Source organism: Pestalotiopsis fici (assembly GCF_000516985.1).
Source record: "Pestalotiopsis fici W106-1 unplaced genomic scaffold PFICI_Scf_7, whole genome shotgun sequence".
NCBI lineage: Eukaryota > Fungi > Ascomycota > Sordariomycetes > Amphisphaeriales > Sporocadaceae > Pestalotiopsis > Pestalotiopsis fici.
In genome coordinates this window covers 213,400-237,985 of record NW_006917097.1, presented here as the reverse complement: position 1 = coordinate 237,985, position 24,586 = coordinate 213,400, and the positions used below count along the sequence as shown (strand labels likewise).

The window sequence follows — 24,586 nt, the reverse complement described above, 5'->3', positions numbered from 1 at the left end:
GCAAAGAGCCCCGCTTGGATGAGAAAAGCGCATGCCAAAAACTTGAAGTTGCAGCGAGTATGACACCGGTGGCTTTCTGATTTTTCTCAAGCCTTGCTCGAGCAATCAGAGACCGTCCATGTGAAGCATCTATATTGGCGGGCCTTGGCGACGGCACATCGGTGACGGTCCGGTCGTCCTCTGGTGTCTTGGAAAGCTTAAAAAACCTTCCCTCTCATGTTCCTTCGGTGGATCCGTCATTGTATCATATCTAGACGAACGACGGACGAAAGGCGTTAAGTTTGCGCAGATTTGAGCTACGACAGCTTAAAAAAAAAAAAAAGATTACTGCCTCTTTTCCCTCTCTCTAATTCCGCTCTGTTTTTGCCCCCTCCCCCTTTCGCCGCTTTCTCTGAAATGGCTTGAATGGGTGTTGGATGGTGGTCAAACTGTCCACGCAAACTAACACGAGTCTTTAATGGGATGATCGTCATTGACCCAAGGGCCAAGTCACATCCCCCACGATACCAACAGCTGCGACCACAAAACCATTGTCCCTGAGCAATCCCTAGATGCATTAGAATCATGCGGGGAGTGGAGGGCGAAGGTTATCGCACTGGGTCCTTTTTTGAGGGTCTTCAGCCTGCTCTCAGCCTGTCAGCCTTCGCGATTGAGCGTCGTCGGGGCTGTCTCGGTCTTACTCACCCCGTGGTCCCAGATTTCTTGGTTTTTTGGATTGAGCATACGCCAAAAGGTGGATTATAACAGTGGAACGCTTGATAAATTCGAGGGCCAAAAAGCATGGTTTGCTCCTCCTTCCCCAGGCCCAGGGCGCTTGGAGAATAAATGGACCTGCTCCTAAAAGACCTGGAGGCCTGGAGGAATGGAGGAGAGACCCTCCATCTCCAGGTGAGAGGATTCCAAGACCCATTAAAACGAGATCAGGTCACCTACCTACTTGCCTACCCTACCCTATTGTTAGTTCGTATGTTGGTGCAACCTGACCGAATACTACTATCTTTGGTCCCTATCGCACCGACCAACATCTTATTCGTCTGGAAACGGTGAAAAATGCACATCAATTCTACTTTTGAAATGGCCACATGCTTGCCCATTTATGACCATTTTGCTATCACCGCATTGGTGTGCCGTCGCGTCGGGCCCCGACGCCGCGGCGATGGAATTGCGTCCCTGATGTATGGAGCAATCCTACCACGGCGCGCCGGAATTGGTTTTCTGTTGCGGGCCGCCGATCAATTCCCCATTCTAGTAATCCCGGATGTCTTATTTGAAATATTCCTCCGGTGAATTGAATCAACTGAACACGCGTAAACAAGAAACGTTTTGTGCCGCTTACCCGGCCATTTCCGATAGGGCTGTATGTGTATCTCACTGGTGAAATGGTTCACTTGGCGCGGTCCGTCCGTATAGGGAGGGAAAGGGAGGACGTGCTGATGGTGGTGACCGCCGGACGGACGGTGAAGGAAACCGTGCATCGTATCCCTGGAGGCCGTTCCGGTCAAGGTGGATTCGGGAACTTTTCTTTTTCTTCTTTGCACTCGCTCAGCAACACTCCCAGGGATCCATCCTACCGGGCAATAGTGTTTTCCCATCCTTGCCATCTTTTCTGGCACGGTCAGCCAAGTCGGCTCAGTCATTACCCGCGGGCGCCCACATGTGAGTGGGTAGGTACGAGAACACGGATGTTGCTTGCGGCATCTTTAGAGGACTGTATCTTTTTCCAGGTGAGATGGTGTGCCAAAGAAAGCATTTGACAACAAGACGTCTGAAAACATGGGAAGCCCGGTTGGACTCACAAAACGTAGCTTGAACACTTGGTCCATCGGCGCAACATGGTCGAAGCTACAGGCTGAGCCGTGTTGGTATAGTCCAAATCACTTGAAGACGGAAAAGAAACGCAATAGGTCCTAATGCATGTCAGAGTTATTTCGGTACCGAAGCAGGACGACAGCTTAATGACCAGACCTGAATGCGGCCCAGCACTTCAAGAAATCCACTCATCCTCCCATATAAGGAAGGACGGCGCAACATCGTCATACTGTCAAATATACACCATGTCTTATCATCCTCCCAAACAGAAGCATGTCTCGGAAAACGTGCTTTGGCTCTCAACATCAGCATCCTATGCCTGTAAGCTAATCTTCCTTTCGTGAAGGTTGGAATTACCGAGCAGTCAACCTTGGACAAATCGACCAAACTCCGAAAAATCCCGCCATATTCGGTTATGATAGTCATCCTACTAGTATTTCATACTCCTTACACTACCTTGATTACATCCTGCGTATATCCACTTCGCTTGCACTCTTCCTCCGGTCTACACTAACTAGCACGTGGATCTACGTCCATGCAAAGCTTGCAGTAGCGTTCGCATGGCCAAGTTGCGTTGTTTGGCGGCGTCAAGACGCGCCCATCAACATATACTACTGCGCAATTTGCAGACTTTTGAAATCTTTTTTAGACGTCGGGTATCGCAGCCGCGAGAAGCGACATTCTTTTTGCGCCAATTCAGGGTTTCAGACGATCATGATAAGTAATCACGCGATATTTGACTTGGGCATTCATGGAACCACTTCTCTTGAAAGCTCAGTAAGTAGGTTGTAGCCAACAGTCGTCGTGTGTACATTACAAAGGAGTAAATTGTTGCGTGCGGCTGCCAAGCGCTTGCCTTTTTGGTGAAAGATGCGACTTTTTCTTCTCTTGCGCACTTATGAATCTGCCCCGCCGATCAATATCCAAATAAAAACCAAGAAATGCCAATGCTGAACAAGCTAGAAAAGTCCGTGAAGAAGCGCCTTGGCTAAGGTGTGGCCTAAGGCATCTGCGGGAACGGGAGGCGTTCCTGGGCGTGGTCGTGGCGTCCCTTGCTGGAGGGAGGGGGGGGAGGGGAACTTTGGGGCTCCCTCCCTCTCCTTGGGCAAGGCGATCGACGAGTCAGGAAAAAAGCCACGATAGGCCCATACGCCATGTATCACCATTATAAGATAGTAGCTCCGATGGATCATCCTGGATTTTGTCGATAATTGGATAGATAAAACAGCCCGCATGATCAACTCCTCTCTTGGAACGCGCTCGGCAGGCATTTATACTGAATCATGATAGCACGATACTAGTAGACGAATACAATGAGGGATAAAACAGCAACTCGGACCACTGATACCCGAACCAGATTGACATGGTGTCGGTGTCAAATGAGTATTGTCCTGCTCTCTTGATTCCAGGTGCATCGTATATTTCAAATTTTTTCTAGTCTTGGGATGGCGCAAAACTACCATTTATCCTCGATTCGCAACGACTGTCGTGTCATGAAGCTTTCTTGTCGAAAAAGACAAGCTGTCCGCGGTGCCTTGGCATAGCTTCCAAGAAGTCATGAAGAGGGGGGTTTTTCGACAACAAGAAGCCAAGATCTCCTTGGCACAACAACTGCCGTTTCCCCCATGATCTATGGCAAATGACTAGGTAGGTAGCATCTTTGGCCAGAAAAAGCAACTCAAGCTCCGCCCTCCCTCTTTGCGTACTCGTCTTCCATGGCCTCCTCGTACAGGCGGTCGGCCTCCTTCTCCGCCTCGGTCTTTTCCCGCGTCGTGCCCGCCCCCGTGTTCACGCCGGCGCCTGTCGGCTGGTCGGCCCCGCGCCCTGCTGCCTCTTCCGATGTCTGCGCTCCAGCGGCGGCGGCGGCCGGGCGCATATTCCTCGGTCCAAGTGCCTGAGGTTCTTGCGGGTTTGAAGAGGAAGGGATGGGCATTGTGGGTGAGTGGTGGTGGCTTTAATGCTTTGAAGTGCTTGTTGTTTCGGGCAGCTTTGATGAACTATGAAAGATGATTTGGCGAGTGCCCAAGATGCATCTACCTAATAAAATCTCTCAGCTGGCGCCAGGTCCGGCCAGCTGATGCCATTCTTCCCAAATCACAAAGTTACTACTATGGTGACACAGCATATCCAGAAGGTCATTCTTGCAGACAGAGGCGCTATAGCAACCATTTTATTGGTGTTCGCTGCTTTCAATTGCCTGTATGATGACTTGGTCGCGGAGGATACCTGCGAAGATCGAAAATCATGAGGCTGAGAGGAGGTAGGCAAATTGCGAGGGACTGTGAGCTCACTCACGCAAGCTCAAGGTCATTGCAACAGTCGCTACGTTTACCTCTTCTCGTGTTTTCTCAATCAATACATGCGCCCTGTACCCAAGCCTCCCCTCCATCAGTTCGCAAGTCGTGATGCAACAAGACCATTCTTGTCTAAGCACTACACATTTACCGTGATTTACAGTCCCACTTGTATCGAGTTGTGCATCACGGGGCGATGGCGAGTGAGCTGGATAATTTGGCCTCAGCGCAGACGCCTGCCGACATCGTGATCGAACCACAGATTGAACTTACTCCTCCACCCCCGATTGGCCCACAAGACTCGAGTTTGAATGATCTAGAAAGAGGCTCGGTCGATCTTCCGGTGCCCATTCCGAGAAGAACCTCTTTTCGTTCCCCCTTTCAATTCAAACCGAGATTCTCACCGTTCAAACGCGAGACGTACCCTCAGACTAAGAAAGAGCTCTGGCATGCGATCATCTCATATGTGTCGATGAAATCATTCAATACGGGGCCTCATCCCGGTACAATTGCAGAGAGGTTCAATTCTATTCCCATTAAACCTGTATCTGCTCGTACCCATGCAGGTCACATCCCTGGCGACAAGAGTGTCACATCTAACGAAGCCATCAAGGCTTTGTCATCGACTCGATCCCTATACATACCCAACGGCCACCAAAGGCTGTCGAGCGGTGTACTCGGACACAGGGACTATACCAACTTCCGGTCTCAATATCTTCGGGCTCATACACCAATCCGATTTCTTCCACGTGGTATTATCTCGTTCAACTATTGGATACCGGACATCGCCGTCATAGATGACGAGTTTGGAAAGCCAGTCGAGAGTCGTTCGTTGGAGGCATGTCCCTGTGGCCGTGATTCAATTGATACCGCTGTATTCGCCAGGGTCTTCGTCCCTCAAGGTGATATTCGAATATTACCCGCATTACCTGCATCGTCGAGGGCAATAAACTGGCCGCTTGAGTACTATGTCACATCACTTCTCCGGGGAGGCAAAGGATTGAGTGATCCAAGTGCGGCAGCGACTTACTTGACCGCTTTGGAGAGGGCGATAAATTGGTTTGATCGCTCGAATGGAGTAACAGAGGCTGCCGAATTCCAGAACAACATGGCTTTATTCTACGAGGGTTACCATGCTACCTCTCACACAAGCCTCTTGCAGTTGCTGAATTCGACTGACATCGAAGAGTTCGGGGAACTCCTACCTGCTCTACGTTTACCGATGCGTTTTGCAAAAATGATCGAGTTTCTTTGTGACAAATACCCAGACCTCTTCGCGTCTGCACCTACCGTGGCAATGTCCCTCATCAATCAAGGCTTGGAAGGTCTGTCGAAAAGGGACTCTGTCAGCTTCGCAGAAGATATCAAAGTCGCCATCACCAAAAAGCAATGCACAACGGGTATTTTCTCAAAGGTCTATGCGCTGTCGGCCCACAACTCTACCATAGGACGGCTCTGCCGTGCGTTGCAATACAGTTCACTCATTGTAGGTTTCACCCATACTGAGGCTGTGCCGCTTCACCATCATGATACGATATATCCGTCGGGCTTCACCGGGTTTCTCACGGACACGGACCTCTTTGAGAAACTACAGCACCAAGATCCAATGACTGTTGCTCTATTCACATTACAACACCTCCGTAGTGTGGGACTTCTAGCGGTCAGGTTGGGATACAAATTTCCTTCTAGAGAACTTGTGGAAAGCCGGCTCGATGCTCATTCTCTCGATGCTCATTCTGTGAGTCGAATTAGAGTTGACAGATGGCGACAAGTAATGATGACAGAACAACAAAAAAAGGAGACAAGACAACAACAAAAGAGGACAGAACGACAAATGAGAATGGACATCTTACTGCAAACCCTTTTATGCAATCAAATTGCATCTCTTGCCCAAAGTGCAGCGTTCACCGACGAGGGTATCTCGACGACTTCCAGACAATTTCTCTGGATAGGCACGGTTGCATACGTTCGGGCAAAGCTGGCTGTCGCACTCATCATCATCGCTGCTTCGATTCCCCTCGCCTTGTATTTCTGGCTGTCTATCGCCTACGCCGCTGTTGACACGTTTAGCAACTATGCGAGCCTTGCACTACTACTGACGGGGGCGATACTGGGCGTGGGGCCGTCAGTTTACCGGAAAGATTGGGCTTACCACGACTTCATCAGATTCAGGATGCCGGCTAGGAATTTATCAGAACTTGGTAAACGAGGTGCTGAGTACTTTTTCAAAAGACAGAGTGAAGGAACGCCCATAAGTGGAAGATACGCCAGCCCGTACCCGACTGAAAGTTCAGAAGGCACAGGACTTGTAGCTGATGTTCCCACGCAATTGTCCTCTATGCACGACTTGGGACCCCCCGAGCTTGGTGCAACGAACCTTGGCGCGTATATAATATGGTGGCCCCGGACTCGCGAAGCAGGCTCAGATGGAACTGTCATCTTTGCTCGGTATACACCTGGGGTAGTCTCGCAGATGATTAGGGGCAAGTTGCCGGATATTAATGAGGTCTCTTCAGTCGCCCACAAGGCCGCGAGCAATTTTCAACACGACATATACTTTGGATGATTACCACATAGTATAATTGAACGTCGTGCCTGTTGGCACAGATATGGCCTCATGTATGTTTGAGCTCGGCCTGTCGCCACTTCAGCAATCAATAGTACCATCCGCCGCGAGACTCTTCACATAACTCGAGTCTGAGGGGTCAAAAATACAGGGTCAACGCCCACCTGTATAATGGATAAGCGGTAGTCCCTTATGAGCTTCAAGATGCTGACAACAAGTACGGCACGTGTTTAGTAATAAGGCCAGAAATTCACTATCAAATCTAGCAATGGGGTTTGGATATTTTATGATCATTGCCACGCTTGCCTCTGTTTGGGGTTTCCAGGTTTCAATAGTACATATTGCAATAAAAAGCACCAACACTTTGCACCAACAAGTCAAAGTTGAGGTGTGCTTTAGATTTACACATGGAAAGATGTAACCTCCGACGATGCTTACAAAAGTCACACATTACAATCGTTCTCAACTTCCAAATATTTTCCCCCCCTTCTTTTTGCTCTTATTGTGCATCAGTTCTCGGAGGCTCCTAGGTATATGTCATCTTTCTCTTGACTGCATAACTTCTCAACCTCGCTTATAAATACTCCTCTTTGTTTATCAACCTCACCACCTCAGCATCAGTTGAAGTCATCGACACCACCTAAAATAAGTGACCGAATTATTGTGATGGACTCATTGCATTACGATCTCTTCGGCCCAGAAAATCCGCACAGTCCTGACGAGACCTACGAAAATCCCCGGTCGTGGTATGAAGGGTGGGAAATTGCTTGCCAAGAATGCAGTATATAGCAGCGAAAGAAGCTCAGCTGTTGTGGCCGCTTATTAGTACTTCAGAGGGATAGCCAGTGTAATTGTTTGACAGCTCGTGGCCTGGAAAACACAGCACCAAGACAACAACGATGACACCCGAAAGAAAGGACCCCAAAATTCAAGGTCTGCGAAATCAATATTACCGCTGTCAACAACTATTAGACAATATTCGGAGCTTGACTTACCTGGACAGTCGATCGAGACAACTTGAGAACGCAGGTGCTATAACAGATGCCAGACCAGTCAAGTCAAACTGACAGATGTGAATCTCCCACTTTCCCGAGGTTGGTGTGATGGCTAGATGTGACAGGAAATGAGGAAGAACATCTTTGATCGAGTGGACTGCTCACCGATTGAGAACGACGGAGAGGCCTGGAAGACATGGAAAGTCTCAACCAAAATGGATATGGGTTATGACATCGTGCTTTAGACATCACGACTGTTGTCCAGGATGCCTAAGCGGCTGTCCGAAAGACTGCCAGTACCGTACCGTCTGAAATGATACTAGAGAGAAGGGCGGACTTAGGTCCTCAGAGATCAAGACCGAAGAGCGGCGACCAAAGATCATGGGAGATTGTTCGCACTGGAATTCTATACAAGATGGAGTGCGACAAAGACCTTCCAAGCTCAAATACCACAAAATTTGATATTTGTGTCATGAAATTGTTGTCTTATGGCCCGGGGCCGTGTCTTCAGCAACCTTATCTACCAGACGGAATTCCTGGGAACAGGATCTGGGCAATACTATGCACGAGCACCTCATGGAGTTACAGACGGGGACCAGTTAACCCGGATACGATATAGAGTCCCAAGAAAGCGCTGAGTTGAGTGGATCAAGTCAGACATGTATTGATGCTGAAGCAGGGAAGTAAATTGGATTATCCCAAGGTAACAAGGGAGGGACGATACCAACATGAATGAATCGTTACGAGCGATATACTGGGCAGTATATGTGCATCGGCAGTGAAATTGAAATCTTAGATAAGGTAAGCAATGCGGGACTGCCGTATTCGGCTCGGGTTCGGCTCGGTCGTCACACTGATGAGCATCTCGCGGAAAGTCATGGCGTCATGAAGGTATTCTAAGACGACGTGCATGCACATGGACTAGTCACTATAGTAGCAATACGTTTCAACGTGCAAGAGGTAGGGCCACAAGAGCGCGTTGCTATTCTGCCGGCGTTGATTGGTCTGCTGCAGAGTCTGAACGTGGGCACGCTTTGGGAGAAGCTCCAATGTTACGAGGAGGCCCTTATCGACATGCTTATAGGTATTGCCCTAAACACGCCAGAGATCTGACCTTGCAGGTTGCAATGCATATCGACTCGGAGCCTAGAAGAACGGTTGCATGCAGGGTTCAGTTTAGTCCCTAGTGGACTGGCTTGGCTGGGCTGGTTCAATTTCAAGGGTTTTAGGCCACCCCTGCCAGTGGGCCTGGCCTGCTAGACAAGCCTCAGCCTAGGTGCATTAGGTCGCTACGTTAGGTACCACCTAATCTTGATACAATACCAGCCAGCACTCACCTACATTGAGGACTAAATACATTCGGTACACCCTAACGTTTAGCTTCCGCGATCAACGTTTCCTCTTCCCCATCAATCCACTACTCTAATTCAGGGCTGTCACTAACCATGGCCGCGCTGCCGCCCTCGTCGCCCCATCGCGAAGTTGAACAACAACAACAGCAACCACCACCACAGGCCGACCCCGATAGTGACGCGCCCTCAGTCACCCGTGCAACTGGTGGAAGACGGAAGCGAGCTCGATCAAATAATGAGGACAAAGACACACCGGCCTGTGATCAGTGCAGACTACGCAAAATCCGGTGTGATCGGCGGCAACCAGAATGCTCAAACTGCCGCAAGTCGGGCGTAGAATGCAGCTCATCCAGCACTCTCAAGAGAATCAACCACACAAAGCTACTGTACGTCAGTCGTCGCTCATGTGCCCGGTGGATGGCCGTTGATTGTGTCTAATTGATCTCCAGGCGCGATGACTTCTCTTTTGTGTTGCAGCGTTTAGATCAAGTGGATCAGACACTGGCTACTCTGACTGAATTTACCCGCCAGCTCGCCGCGCGGCCTTGTTCTCATGTCGCGAATGTCGCCCAGCCCCATGATTTAGTGCCGCTTCCGAGCCCCGAACCGATCAATGTGGATCAGCCCGATACTCCGGTGTCTGTCGGTCCTTTGGCTTCGAAAGAGCCCGCATTTGAGACGGTTGAGTTGGACGACGGTGGCGAGCGGGTTTATGGGTACCCGGCACCTCTGGTCTTGATCAAGTCTTTGCTACGACAGACAGGCAGTCCTCTTGTTGAGTCCGATGAGCATGGCGAGAATCACGGCAGTGGTCGGGAGTCATACATTGCCTACGCTCTTCAAGACCCTCGTGTCAGAGCCACACTACAGAAGAAGCTAGACGAATTCCCGTTCCAATCGCGACGTCCAGAGTCTACCGTCACAAGTGACCTGAACCCCATCACCACACCTCCACGCTTAATGGTGAATCTGTTCGTGGACGGGTATTTGAAGCACATCAACTCGCGAACGCCCATATTCGACGATTCCGAGCTGCATCGTGCCATAGAGGCCCACTATGGTGATGAACAGCCGCAAGAAGGTTCAGCAATGGCACTCATCATCAACAATATCGTTTTGCTCGAGTTTGGCATGGAATTACAAGCCGCTCGTGCCTCTCATTCAAACTCACGTGGGATGAACGATGACATACTTCCTTCGTTCCTCAAGAACTGTGATCGTGCCATTGCGAATCTTGATGCCTTCATGGAACCGAGCTTGGTTAATGTACAGGCACTCATGACATTGGTAAGTTTTTCTGGCCGTTCTTTATTTTGAAGTTAGAGACTAGTGTATGGATGCTGATAGTTGTAGACTCTCGCTGCCCGAGAATTCTATAGTCTTGTAATTGCTCAGAGAGTTTGCCACGCGGCTTGTCAGGCGGGCCGCGCACTCGGCCTGTATAGGTCTAAAGCCCGCCCGCGAGGAGAAGGCTACCAAGAATCTGAAGATTCAGACAGGATACGACGGCGCCTCTTCCAAGTTCTATACACAATGGACAAACAGCGTGTCTTTGTGACCGGTCTTCCATGCGATCTTCACATGTTCGACTCGGACCATAGTCCGTTCGACGACCCCTTGGGCCAGCTAATGACCATTTGGGAGGAGATTTACATGAATCTCTACACTTCCAGGGCGAGCAAGGCCAGTGTAGAAACGCGAGCCCGGCAAATGAGGCAACTTCACGGCTCCCTCAACAGGTTTTCCCAAAAGCACACAAGGCTATTATTCTCGCCTCCGAACACCACAAGCGACGTCGATCTGGCAAAGATCGAACTAGTGTACGCTTTCCAAGTATCGCAGATCCTTGTTCTTCGGTGCGAACGTGGCGATGAGAACAGCCAGGAGAAGCTGCGTGATCTCTCACGGGCAAGCCTAAAGTTGATTCTCGAGGTATCCAAATCACCTCTTGATCCATCAAGGTTGGCCTTGCTGTCGAACTTGATTGGTAGTTATCCAATGATTGCATTCTTTGAGCTTGTCTCCTTTCGTCTGGCCGAGTTATTCAAAAAAGGCGAACACGATGCAGCCGCCAAAGCAGACGTTTTACTACTCCGAGCGACATGTGACCACCTCGACATGCCGGAACATAACAAGAAGTTCTCTCACATATTCTATCACCGCATGAGACTCGGACTCGGGTGGGCTCTGGATGTCCTTCAGGTCTTGGGGGAAGCCCTCACAAGTCTGCCGGCTAGCAGGGATAGTCGCAATTCCACGTCGTCATCGGCATGCAATTCCAAGAATCCCCCGAGTCCTGTGGTGCCAGAATTGCTCAATGGATGTCCCCTCAGGTTGCCCAAGGTCTACCAAGGCCAGTCTGGTCTGTCCCCGTCCCACTCCAACGAGACGAGTTTCCCCACTGCTGGACTTGCAGAATTGGCAGGGTTTGGCTTTTTCACGCCCCCAGACACGGATCCTATGGATCTATCCTCCCGGCCACTGACAGCTGCATGTGAATTCCCTCCTCCAGTGTCATCGTCCTCCATGATACCAGACCAATCGGAGTTGACCTCTGATTTCTTAACGGGCAATACTGAATGGAATAATTTCAACATGGACTTCTTTCAGGGCGTTTTCGGACCAGGGACAAGGTGGGAATGATGTCCTGTGGAGACACACGTGTTCACGCAGACGAGGCTTCCGATTTTTGTAACCGACGACGAAACGCAAGATTTCAGCATACAACGGAGCAAAGGGCATTTATTCTTTTTGGGGCATTAATGGACATCCATTTGGTAGAACACGCGATCAGTGCCCCTTTCAAAATGAACGTTGGCATACAGAAGCAATTAGAAATAAAGCATCTACGTAACAAGCCAATTGTTGTCTTGCAGTTCAATCAACGTAGCAGGTGCGCAGGTGATTTCTGACGTGCTCCATTAACCAGGTTCTCATACGTTGTGCTCGGTGCGTCAAAGACTACATCACTTTTCGGAGTAGACCGCCCTTTCCAACCGACCACTTGCGACATTAGAGCCTACATGAAAATCATTCATGAAAGCCCACGAAACAGCATAGGCTCTGAATATGATCACGGCCTCAATCATGCCAGTATTTGTCAAGATTGATAGCCGATAGGCATGGCAATGAACTAGACTGGCCTAGACATCACACATTTCGCCGACTTGCTTACTTCGGAAACAAGGAATTTTGATAAGCTATTGCTGCAATATGATTCGTCTAATTGGTACTTTGTGGCTGACCCCCCCCTCCCCGGTCGCTCTGTAGAAGTCTTGCGTATCATACAAGTCTGAGGAAGGTTGGCAACGCAGCAGTCTTACATGCATTTTCATCCTTCAAGCATGCACCCATCGCACGATGACCACAAACAAATTAAGCACGGTGCTATCTGCTTTAGCGAGGCCGGAAGTGTGAGTTGAACAGACCTCTTTTTTTTCCTGCTGCGATACCACCACGACTCGCGGTGGGATTCAACGGCCCTGCATATTCCCACATTGTTAAAGACTCACATGGTCTGCTGTGTGCTGTGCTGTGCCGCATGGCGTGATGCTGACAAGCGACCCTTTGCTTACCAAGAACAGATTAGTCACTGACGTGCTTTGGCGCTGATTGTGAAACTCGCCCGAGAGGTATGGACGTGGAATATCAACAGAATTGCGTCTTCTCCTATATTGATCAGTATTAACCCAGTGGTGTCATTGGGATTTCGTGTGTCAATGGCGCTTGCTTGATAGATATAGATGGTGGTGGGGGTACCTCTGTTCGAGTATCGGAACTGGATAATGGAATCAACAAAGTTGGCGAAGATGGACTGAGATGTCCTGTCCGGCGGGCTTGGGTACTTTGCAGTTCTTGGATGCCTCCGGTTCCAAATGTGACGGGTCACATTTGGCTACAAGTGCCTGTTTCTGCTTGGCGGTAATTCTCACTCATCTACGGGACGATCCGTTACTTGCCGTGGACTGTGCACCCCTCCCCCGGTATGATAACCGCTTCTATGATACGTGGTCTGACTGTTGAACGCGCCCTACCATACATGTAACAGGAAATATAGTCGTGATATAGGTATAGGCTCACAACAACAACAACAACAAGATGGGGGCATTCAAACCTTAAAACTTTGTGTGTGCACCTTAGCGGCTGCTGGGAGCGAATGAACCTTGGCTTGACAGCTCGCATAATCTTCAGTGCGTTTCTGTATCGGGGGGATTTCGAATCGGGGCTGTTTTCCCAAAACGTCTTGGAATTTCTCAGCTTAACTCCGATTGTCCTCCTGCGGAAATCGAGGGATTGGACGACGGCAGACGAACCGATGGCGGTCCGACCTGCACACCACGAGGCGCCTTTGGGGATGCAGGGCACAAAGGGACCCTGCTGAAAAGTACAAGACAAAGTAAAAAGGTAGTGCAATGGTACGCTGACATGCACCTACATAGGTAGAATTTCGCAGGGGTTAACTGCCCCGAGGGAGGGAGCAAGGGTGCCCTTAAAAGTTGGCGGACGCGGAAGTGTGGAGATCTCACCCGGACGCGCGCCTAAAAGGCAAAACTGCCTGGAGATAGCGGCCGCTGCTTCAGTAGGCTAGGTAGGCTTACCAAGCTGACTCAGTCGAACTTCTCACGATGCCCCATAGATCGTACGGGATAGAAAATGTCGTGACCAGATGCTGCCCAAGCCTCAAGTAAGCATAAACTACATGGCCTGGCGGAAAGGATGGCAGTAGTTGTTGCGTTGTATTTTGAAACAAGTAAATTGTATCTACCTATTAATTGATCTGAATTACTTGATGGATACGTGCATAATTTAAAGCAATTTATAGTGAGTAAGGGAACAAATGTGACAATGGATGGACAAGGAGGGAAAAGGAGCTTTGGCTGCAGTTATTAGGACTACAGCTATAAGAGCTTCATCCCTTATCAGCTGGGCAGGGCGCCAATGAAGGGCCTCATCTACCTCAGGGACCTCCCATCCAACCATCTTGTAGCATATGCCGGGCTAAAAGAAAAGAAAAGTATAAAAAATGAATAGTCCCGGGGTCGCAAATCTATCTACATGATCGCAAACCAATGAGGTCGATTGATCTATCCGTCAATTACCTGATACAGTAATGATTGTTCAAGCTGACAAATGCACACAGAGCTCTCGATATCATTGCTGGTAGAGTTTGAATATGGCTATACAATCAACCCTAGCATCCACGCGTCGATTCTGCGTCGATTCTGCGTCGATTCCCATGGATTCCTCCAATGAACAATTGATTTCGTGTGCGGCTGCTGTTGAGGCTTGGGCATCAATGGATGGGTAGTGCTTTGCGGTGCGGGGACGTGGGATCGTGAATGGCTTAATGCAAGGTATAGGATCGCAAAAACTGCATGAATGCCAAAGGGTCTGCGTCTTGCCACCAAGATTGCGGCCGCCTGATGGAACCCCCCTTTCAAAAATCTGGAAGCTCTGTCAAGCCTTATCATTTATCACACAATCTCTGATCGGATGCGTCTGAAAGAAATAGTAATGACTGGAACTCTTTATCTATTTTCCAGTCATGTCTTGGAGTCTTTACGAGGATCCTTTCAATGCCCATTGAATTGCGCCCAAAATTGAAATACATGGAAAGTGTAGCCGGAGAGATTTCCAGTTGCCTTGTACTCCTGATTCTCCGATATCCAATCTCATTGTGATATAAAAGACGGAGATGTAGTTCACAGTCTCTAGCGCCTGTAATGGGCAACACCGGCGGCTTGCTGGTGACATGGCCTCTGTCCAACACTGCTACAGTACCATACGCAATTTGTCCTCTACTCATAACCAGTTATGTATCCTAGTATCTTGTATATATCATAATGCAAACAAATCGCACCCAGGGACTATGAAAAATGTCTTTTCCAAAACTGTCAACGAAGTCGTGCAGCAGGGTCGAGGAAGAAATCCTCTGCCGACTCGCCCGCCTCGGTCCAAGCTGACTGATCCTTTGCCTTGAAGACAGTATTGGTCATCATGGCTAATTGGAATGCCCTATCAGCACGGCGTCTTCTCTTTTCTACCCGCTCGTGGTAGGTACCATATGTGCCTGCTGGCAGCGCTGCATAGAGGGCGCGCGGCGTGACCCCAATCACGATACCTCCTTTCTGTCCGAACCCAAAGGACGTGAGCATAAAGGCCTTGATGCCTGGCCGCTCCAGTGCTTGGGATGGATACAGGAGATGCGGGAACGAGCGTAGCGCAGAATCAACATCATCAGCATTCCTGTTCCCAGGCACCAGTCCTGATTCCAACACTTGCATGCAGCCGTTGAGCATCCAGGCACCTGCAGCACCTTTGGGATGGCCAGTCAGGTACTTTTGGCAAATGACCAAGAGCGGATTTCCCAAGGTGCGACCGAGATGGGTCATTTGCTGATTGATGACGGCGCTCTCGTTCTTGTCGTTGGCCTTGGTCGAGGTACCATGAAACGACGCGACGCCGATGTCGTCAATGGTGAGGCCCCAGACCGCCAACGCAGCACGCATGGGGGAAATGGACGGATCCAGCTGGCGAATGTCTCCATTCCACATCCACTGGGCATCCAACTTGCAGCAGCGCGATGCCGATTCAATCATCTGCGTGTGGCCATGGCTGTCCTGGTCTCCGCCCGTGAGCGAAGTGCCCGCCAGTTGCGACAGTCGCCAGTGCTCAATCGTGGCAATCTCATGCTCCAACCGCGACCTGCGGTATTTGGTGTCTAGGAGCGGGGATTGTATAGCCAAGGGGAGCTCACGTGCCGCAGTCAGGACGCCCTTGCCTGGCGCTGGTACGGAGCGGCCGATGCTATCGCCGGCCATTTGAGTGTAGGCGACGACGGCGTAGATGGGAAGTCCCATTTCCAAAGCCAGCTCGGCACTCATCACGATTTGAACACCACAGCCGCCACTCTCGACGAATCCAGCACGCGAAGACGCCGTTGGTCGCGATGTCTGAGAGGGCAGGAAACCTTTGGCCAACTCTGCGTCGCCCATCATTGTCGCCTTCATGTTGCTAAACTCGTGCGACACCTCTTCCCTCAGATCGTCAGTGCCGCCCACCAGGGCGACTTTGACGCGTCGGGATCGGATACCCTCACAAGCATTGTCTAGGGATTCGACAGAGGTGGCGCAGGTACCGGTTGGCGTCTTGATGGGTCCTGTAGCTCCGAAAAGAAGCATGTTTGTCCAGGCCGCCATGGAGTTTAGGAAAGTCTCCTGCAGAATATCTCCCTGCACCGGCTCATCGCGGTATCGGCGGCGGTACATGTCGCCCATTGACTGAAGGGAACCGGCGCCAGTGCCAATGCAATTCAATAGCTCCGACACATGAATGTACTTGTATAGCTCAAAGGGGTCTTCTATGCCTGCGCTGAACATGGCCTCACATACACAGCAGAGGGTGTATAGAGTCATTGGGTCAGTCTGAGCAATAATATCCTCTGGGATTCCGTATGTAGCTGCGTTCCAGCCTTTCGGAAGCTGTGCGGCAACGGAATTATGGCCGCTGGTCGCCTTTGGAACGAGGAATGTCGCACCAGACTTGACAATTACCGTCCAATTTTCCGAATTGGATGCCGCTGGGAAAATGGCCACCTTTTCTCCGTGACGAAGCTTGAAGGATTGCGCAATCGTCTCTGAAGTATCAAATGACGGGAGATCATGGTCGAGTACTACTTCGTGGAGTAGTTCCTTCTTTGACGGATCGAATCCGTTGATTCCCTCAGGCTCCAAAGCCCGGATACCAGAATGGCTCATTATATGTTCCCCATAGCGCGGTCCAAACTCTGCCTCCTGTACTGGCTTGCCAGACTCGGCATCAAGCCAACCGACGTATGGCTTCCCATCAATGAGGCCATCATGGTGTCTGACTAGACCCATCATCCATGCCATCTCTGTCAGACCGTCTTGTGTCAGGGTGCCTTGGCTTTCCATTTGCCATCTTGTGCGCGAAGAGCCCCAGGGCCCCAGCTCCGAAAAGCCGACGACGACTGTTGTGCGACTCAAGTCTACCATGCCGACTAGACTGTGTAGACCTGAAGTCATGGTCTGATGAGTTGATAGTTTCGGAAATCCTTGAGTGATGTTGGAACGTTTGTTCGGTTGACCAGACTTTTGTTGGGTTTTGGCTGAAGAAACTGTAGGGCCTTGAAGGACTGACTCCTCCATCTGCCTCTCTGCCGCAATGGCTTGTCGCTCTCGCCTCCGCCCCGTAATGTCTCCACGTATGGCCATGATTTCCTCCTTGAGGTTTGGAAAGCCCATCAGTCCACCGCTGAGGTCTGCATACACAGGCCCTAGATCCGACTGCTTCACAATGGAGGGGTGGAGCAGAGCCAGAATGTTGAAAGCCATCTCCCCAGCGGAAAATGTCATGACGCCAAGCTTCTCGATGCCCTCTGCCACAATGTTATTGGCGCTCATGAGGCCGGTTCCGCGAGTCCAGCCAATAACGGCCCCGACTACGGACAAGTAATCGGACCACCGCTCAGAGTGATATCGGTTGAACAAAGTCTCAAGCCCAATCTTGGACTCTGAATAGAGTCCATCGCCGCCAAAATCTCCATGATTGGGTGAAAGCGGTAGGACCAGAGTAGTGGGGCGACCAGTATACTTGCGCTTCTCCTTCTGTTGCTTGATGTATCCCATCAGACGCAATACGTTGGTCAACATGGCTCGATGAGCCACCTCTGAACGTGGACCGATCCCATCGATCTCGGAACCAGGCTCGGGAATCGCAGCGAAAGGAATCACAAAGTCCAAGTCGGCCCCGAGACCCTTGCCGCTGTCGTATATATGCGCGACGAGGTCCTGAGCATCATTCTTGCTTGCGGCATTGAAGGGCAGGAGGACCAGCTCTGAACCCAGGGCTCCCACGTCCTTGTATAATTGAGACATGACGGAACCAGCAGAAGCAGCCGTACGACTTGTCGTCACAATGACTCTGGCTCCACCCGATAGCAGGCCGCGGACCACCTCGATGCCGATGCTCCCGAGGCCAGCACCAGTCACAAGGGCCGTCTTGCCGGCGTAGGTGATGCCGGACGTGTTGCCTACAAAAAGAGCCTCGAGATACTTCTTTGTAAGCTCGGCATCATACTGCCAAGACGTGTTTCCACGGCTCAGGCAATGGACATAGCTACTGCATGGCCCGCCACGGCGCGTAGAGCTAACGATGTCAAAGTAGGTTGTTCCTGCCTTTAAATCGTGCGTTCGGTCGGTTTCGCTGTACTTGATTGAGCCGTCCCCGTCGACAGATGTGTGTGGCGCCTTGGCCGTCTCAAAGTACCGGAAGACTGGCGGAGCGGCCTGCGCGTGTGGCTTGAACTTGAGGAGCTCTTCAGCAGCCTCTTTGGCCAACCCGGTCTTTGCACAATATCGTAGCATGTCTTCCAACTCGGAAGTCCACCGGTTTGTCAGAGCTTGCAACTGCTCCTGAGGTATTGTTGTGCCGTCTTTCTGAAGCATTTGTACTGCATCTTCGCGGACCCAGTTCCACCACGAAGAGTATCGCCGTTCCTTTTGGACATCAAAGATGCCCTGGACTCCAGTAAGGAACTCTTCATCCAACTCGGCGTAGAAGCTATCTAGCTTGTTGCGAAGGTCATTTGTGACGTCGCTGCTCTTTGTCGCGTCTGGGTTGAGTTCAATGCCGAGATGCTTGGCAAGAACCTGGAGTTGTTTCCTCAGAATGTCGTTTTGGCTAGTCTTGAGCGCCTCAAGATCGGCACTGTCAACTTTCACCACGGCATTCTGCAATGCTTGTGCGGCGCCACCCGATGATGGCGTGGGCAGCGAGATGCCAGCTTGCTTGGCGTAACGACCGACTGCCGAGTCAAGAAATGCGTGCACCTGGCTTACGTCGGACAATCGAGAAGGTGGTTCCATGGTCACACAGAAGCATTGGACTGCTATTTCACTGTTTGGCCCGAGACCCCAGCGCGACGCCAGATATGTGACCAATTCTGTCTGACCGAAACCGCCGGGCATCTTGGATGATATGAACCTTTCTACAAGCCGTTTTGATGATTTGCCTAGTTTCCCGGAGAAACCAGAGGCGAGCTTTTCGCCCAGGGCGTCTATAGCAGTGCTCTCACTGCCATCTGGCAGATCTCCAAACTCTGCAGCAAGATCGCCAATGAGTTCGTTTTGAAGTGTTGATTTGCCTGGTCATGAGTCAGTACTTTCAAAGTGAACACTTTGATGTAACAGCTTGACCTTACCTGCAGACAATGCTTGAATTGTTTCACCTAGAGGCACTTCGTCAAATGCCTTTCGAATTTTCTGGGCCACCAATGTGAGAATGATATCGGTTGGTGACAGATCCTTATCAACTATAGTTTCCGGTGCGACTGCTACTGGCACGATAGCGACGGGAGCGGCCTCGGTCACTTGGATAGGTGCGGCAGCCACTTTTACTGCTGGGCCTGGGGCGGACGTTGGGGATCTAGTATCAGACAGGGATACATCTTTCCCTGATGGTGACGAGCTTTCATCATACTCGTAGTATATTTTCCGTGCGTCGTCTACATTGTTGATGTTGAGAAACTCCCTGTCGACGGATTGCACAACGTCTTGTTCTCCGACAAGCCTCTGTGCCGACTTCTTGGCCATGTTTGCCAGAACATTGGCAGGACCTATCTCAATCACGCGCTGTACTTCGCGATTCGAAGCTAGAAGCTCCTTTTGTGTATCGATCCTTGGGGTTCTATCAGCATTGGCATATCACGGCCATGTCGGGATACATACCATCGTACAGGAAAGGCGAATTGATATCTGTTGTTAAATTAAAATTAGTCTTCCTCCAAGAGATTATACGATTGTTCTGATGTGCCGTTGAAGAAAATACATACGTTAAAAGCTCTATCAGTAGGTTATAGGCTATGTGCTGCTCTGGAGTTCTCCGCCCATGTCGCGCCTCTGGAAGTGAGGCACCACCTTTGATGGCAGTCATGGTCATTGTCGGGTGTGTGTATGCCGTGTACACGAGGAACAATATGAAAGTCCTAGTACTTCATGTGGTGGCGATAGAAAATGAAATTCAAGAATCGATTGTCTTTAAAGATGTGCAGATCAACTGCTGCTGAACACTACAACTCGGATCGTGGGATGCACCCAATAGATAAATGTCCAAGCATCTAATCTAGAAATGAGAGAATTGACTGTCTATAGATAAGGCTATCTAGGATTTACTGGGCCCAGGTGATTTTGGGTTGGTGGTGCGATCGTGTCAATATGACCCGAAAACAAGGTACCATCATACAGAGTCGGAGTTCAATGACACATGCCTCGGCGGTGCAACCAGTTGCGATATCGTAATTTCAGCCTTACTAACCAAGACGATCTCAAACTTCGGAACTGCTGAGTAGAACAAAAATTGTCCGTTCTGATAGACGGAGGTCAGCGCCGGCCAAGTCAGACGCAATTGTCTGACCCCGGGCCTCGCTTGCCGGCCCCGAAGTCGGTCGCCAACACTCGAAAACCGTCCACATCGGTAGGTAGCACAACGTCCGAAAGGTGAGAAAAGGTGGAAGATTGCGGTCTTGACAAACAGAATGATTTGATTTGAGCTGAATAAATTGATTGATGGCTGGATGTTGATGGCATGAGTAAAGAAGTTTCCAGATTTTCTACACTAGCAAAACTACATCATGTCTCCCGCTGTGATTTCGCAGACCAACGGCGCCAATGGCACAAACGGTGCCAAGGCTCAATTGGGCGACGTTTTGCACATCATTGACAGCCGTACGGGCCAATACCACGCCATCAACATCCACCAGAATGCCATCAACGCCAGCGACCTCAAGGTGTTGAAAGCGCCCAAGGACGCGAACCATCCCGAGTACCAAAATGACCAGGGTATTCGAGTCTATGATCCTGGCTACTCCAACACCTTAGTCAGCGAAAGCAAGATCACGTACATGTTAGTGGCCCGAGCAATCCCAGGCGGTCCTATCTATAGTCTCGCGTCGTTCTGACAAAATACCAGTGATGGTCTGGAGGGCACTATCCAGTACAGGGGATACTCAATCGACGATATTATCGGCAAGAAAAAGTTTGTCGACGTGTCTCATTTGCTCATCTGGGGAAAGTGGCCATCAGCAGATGAGGCCCAGACATACCAGCAACGTCTAAACGATGTGCCACTCATCAACGAGACTGTTTTCAACGTCATTAGATCATTCCCGTAAGCAGTTGCCAGTAATGTAACCATAATTGCCGTAAATGGCTAACGAGACAACCGATACAGAAAGGATGGGTCCATCTTGGGCATGATGATTGCAGGACTGAGCGCTTTGCAATCAAGCGACATGAGTGCCGTGCCGGCCCATGCGGCCAAGAACCTCTACCTTGGCCAGCCAAAGAATGTGGATGACCAGATCATTCGAGTAATGGCTAGCCTGTCCATGATCACGGCTGCCGCCTACTGTCACCACAGCGACCGGACCTTCACGCCACCAAGAAAGGACTTTTCCTATGTGGGAAACTTCCTCCTCATGACGGGCCACGTCGAGGAGAGCACGGGAGTGCCAAACCCCCGTTATGTGGATGCGATTGAGCGACTCTGGGCAACCGTTGCCGACCACGAAATGACTTGTTCCACGGCAGCCCTGCTGCAGACTGCTTCGGCGCTTCCAGACGTCATCTCGAGTTTGATCTCGGCCCTGTCTGCCAGCTACGGCCCGTTGCACGGCGGCGCCATCGAGGTCGCGTACAAGAACATTGAAGAGATTGGCACGGTCGAGGATGTACCGGCCAAGATTGAGCGCGTCAAGGCGGGCAAGGAGCGTCTTTACGGCTATGGCCATCGTGTATACCGCGTCACCGACCCTCGCTTCACATACATTAGCGATATTCTCGATGAACTATCCGACGAGATTGAAAAAGATCCTCTTCTCCGAGTCGCATTCGCTCTAGACCGCGCAGCCGCTCAGGATGAGTACTTTATCTCGAGAAAGCTTCGTCCCAATGCCGACTTGTTTGCCGCATTTGCCTACAAGGCCATGTAAGTGGTTTCCCATGATTTCAATAGACCGCAATAGTGCTAACTATATGGTCAAGTGGATTCCCAGCCAACTTTATCTTGCCAATTTCGGCCGTATCAAGAACACAGGGGTTCATGGCTCACTGGAAAGAGGCAATGGGTAAGTAATTATTTTCCTGGGATCTTTATCAAATGTGCGCACTAACATCTATTTAGAAGGTGCACCTCGTATCTGGCGGCCGGGCCAGAAGTACACGGGCAACCTGAACCAGACTGAGTAATGATACAATAAGATGTAACTATTTTTACTATTTAGCTACCATCATCACTATTCATCCTACAATGCATCAATGATTTAGCAATGAGATTAAATTGAATAAAGTACTAAGACTAGCCTTGATGGTCACAATGCATGTCATGAGTCTTGTAGTCTAAATGCGCGCCATTTGACATTCAGCTACATTCATGTTCAAGTTCTCAGTACTGCTAAGAAAGGTTTCGTGCAATAGTCCACAGCACCGCTCGAATCTTGGTCCAAGAAACCTAGCAATTCAAATGACAGGTGCTTATTATTCCGTGAGGCATCAGACAAGTTGTAACGGACAGGCATAGTGCAGAAAACGTGCAAGTGTTATTTCTAAATGGAGATACCGATCAAGATGAATATGCTTCTCTGTCTTTTTCACTTTTGAAATAAGTCTATGAACGTGCTTGCAGGAAGTGACTCGAAATCTGCTTGATCAAGAGTTGCCATAATACCATCGACTTGATCCTGAGAGAAACCCAGAGCCAAGTTGCGAACTGCCTTCTGCCGCACAAGAGGAATGGTCTCATCGCCACGGGCGGGATGGCCCAATGGGAAATCTTGCCGTGTTACAATCGTTGTGCCGTCCTGAAGCAAGAACTCCATGGAGCTGCCTACACTGCGTATATCGGGATTATGGTAGTCCCGTGTGAATTGGACATCTTCCTCCATACTGATAATGGATCGCAACTTCTCCACTCGAGCATCCGTAGCCCAAGGGCTGTCATCCTGATAGTCCTCAGTCTCAACCTCGACCCCATTCTTCAGCAATACGACAGCCATCATGTACCTCAAGCAGTGATCCCTATCAGCTGGGTTGTTGAGAGGGCCTTTCTTGTTTATGATGATCATGGCTGGCTCTTGAGTTCGTACACGAATGCTCTTGATGTCCTGAATGGGGTCAAGGCCACGCGCCTGCAGCTCCTTGCTGGCTGCCATAGTCGCTTCCACCGCGGTCAGGCCGTGTCCTTCGGCAGTCAAGACCTTGAAGACGGAATTTTCAATGACCCATGTGCCGAATCCCTTGGGCAGCTGAAAGTGCTGTCCCTTGTTGAGCACCTCATAGAATCCCCATCGTGGCGCGGTCAAGGAGGTCCGGATTCCCGGCTGGCCCGCTCGCGCCAGGGCTGCCAGATGCACTGCGCGCATACATGCGTCGCCCGCCGCCCATCCCTTGCGTGGGCCTGCGTTGGGAGCCTGACGAAAGATGCGCAGCGGATGGCCATCGACCCAGGCATGGGATACTGCCGAGCGCGCTTGTTCGCGGCTCAGGCCCATCATCCAGGACACAACAGCAGTCGATCCGACCTTGACTAGAATGGTATGATCAAGTCCGACGCGGTTGAATGCATTTTTGATTTGGAATACGCCCTGAATCTCGTACGCCTTGATCAAACTGATCAAGACTTGCTTGATTGTGATGACACTATCGCTTTTGCCCTGCGCTAGTGCCTCTCTCGTCAAAACATCCGCAGTGGCAATAATCGCCCCTAGATTGTCTATCCATACCATGTCAGCAATGCATTCATACGGCCGCATCGACGGGCTTACCAGAGGGGTGCCCCCACTCTGCACCGGCAAATGCATCATTGTGGTCGAGGTAGCGAATCATTGCCCCCATGTCGAAAGCCCCTTGCAAAAGATCCAAGGAGTATGTCGTGCCTGGAAGTCGGAAACCACCAACGACCGAGACTGCCCCCGGCAGGATTGGCTTCACCAGAGCGGCACATTCTTTACTCTTGGTAAGGCTTTCGATGGCAACGCCCAGGGAGTCAATGAGAGCCAACTTGGCTCGAGCCAAAGCTGCCTCTGAAATATCTTCATAGTCGTAGACATAGTCGACTATGAGCGTGACGACCTCATCGTATGGTCTCTCTGAGTTATCATCTGGTTGAGGGATATGCATGATGCCTGTCAATTCTCTGCTTGCTCTGACTGTATGCGTGAATACAGACGAGTCCCTCACTACGGCTTCATTGCCACTATTCTAGCTAATCTAATCAAGTATTTCAGTTCATGCAGTTACTCATAGTTCAAAATCGAACCATCAATGAGAACCCGAGCTAGGTATGTCTATCGGTGGTCGGCACCCGGGTCCGAGCACAAGATGAGGCTCAGCCGATACGGCCCGCGTTTGCATGCTAAAAGCTGACTAGCCTTGAATCGCTACAGAATGTACGGTAGGCCGCTAATTCGGAACCGTATTGAGCCCCCGAATCAATTGCAATATAGTCCCGGCCGGGGTGCTTATCGACTGCATACCTAGATGGGACAATGCGGCG

General features: G+C 50.4%; 6 protein-coding genes across 6 annotated transcripts; 3 read left to right on the top strand and 3 right to left on the bottom strand.

The window, feature by feature from the left end:
* Positions 1-3,487: 3,487 nt before the first annotated feature.
* Positions 3,488-3,742, bottom strand: PFICI_09709 (uncharacterized protein; the record flags this gene model as incomplete). The annotated part of the gene is made up of 1 exon (XM_007838290.1): positions 3,488-3,742. One exon carries the CDS (start codon positions 3,740-3,742, stop codon positions 3,488-3,490), a length of 255 nt encoding a protein of 84 aa, XP_007836481.1.
* An 833-nt stretch (positions 3,743-4,575) lies between these two features.
* Positions 4,576-6,669, top strand: PFICI_09708 (uncharacterized protein; the record flags this gene model as incomplete). The annotated part of the gene is made up of 1 exon (XM_007838289.1): positions 4,576-6,669. One exon carries the CDS (start codon positions 4,576-4,578, stop codon positions 6,667-6,669), a length of 2,094 nt encoding a protein of 697 aa, XP_007836480.1.
* A 2,440-nt stretch (positions 6,670-9,109) lies between these two features.
* On the top strand, positions 9,110-11,659 carry PFICI_09707 (uncharacterized protein; the record flags this gene model as incomplete). The annotated part of the gene is made up of 3 exons (XM_007838288.1): positions 9,110-9,402; positions 9,466-10,303; positions 10,370-11,659. The coding sequence occupies 3 exons, from the start codon at positions 9,110-9,112 to the stop codon at positions 11,657-11,659; spliced, it is 2,421 nt and encodes an 806-aa protein (XP_007836479.1).
* A 3,251-nt stretch (positions 11,660-14,910) lies between these two features.
* Positions 14,911-19,975, bottom strand: PFICI_09706 (uncharacterized protein; the record flags this gene model as incomplete). Its single annotated transcript, XM_007838287.1, has 4 exons — positions 14,911-19,181; positions 19,239-19,714; positions 19,765-19,791; positions 19,869-19,975. The coding sequence occupies 4 exons, from the start codon at positions 19,973-19,975 to the stop codon at positions 14,911-14,913; spliced, it is 4,881 nt and encodes a 1,626-aa protein (XP_007836478.1).
* Positions 19,976-20,666: 691 nt separating this feature from the next.
* On the top strand, positions 20,667-22,281 carry PFICI_09705 (uncharacterized protein; the record flags this gene model as incomplete). The annotated part of the gene is made up of 5 exons (XM_007838286.1): positions 20,667-20,938; positions 21,005-21,202; positions 21,266-22,021; positions 22,078-22,160; positions 22,217-22,281. The coding sequence occupies 5 exons, from the start codon at positions 20,667-20,669 to the stop codon at positions 22,279-22,281; spliced, it is 1,374 nt and encodes a 457-aa protein (XP_007836477.1).
* Positions 22,282-22,682: 401 nt separating this feature from the next.
* Positions 22,683-24,210, bottom strand: PFICI_09704 (uncharacterized protein; the record flags this gene model as incomplete). The annotated part of the gene is made up of 2 exons (XM_007838285.1): positions 22,683-23,803; positions 23,856-24,210. 2 exons carry the CDS (start codon positions 24,208-24,210, stop codon positions 22,683-22,685), a joined length of 1,476 nt encoding a protein of 491 aa, XP_007836476.1.
* Between the last annotated feature and the right edge of the window lie 376 nt (positions 24,211-24,586).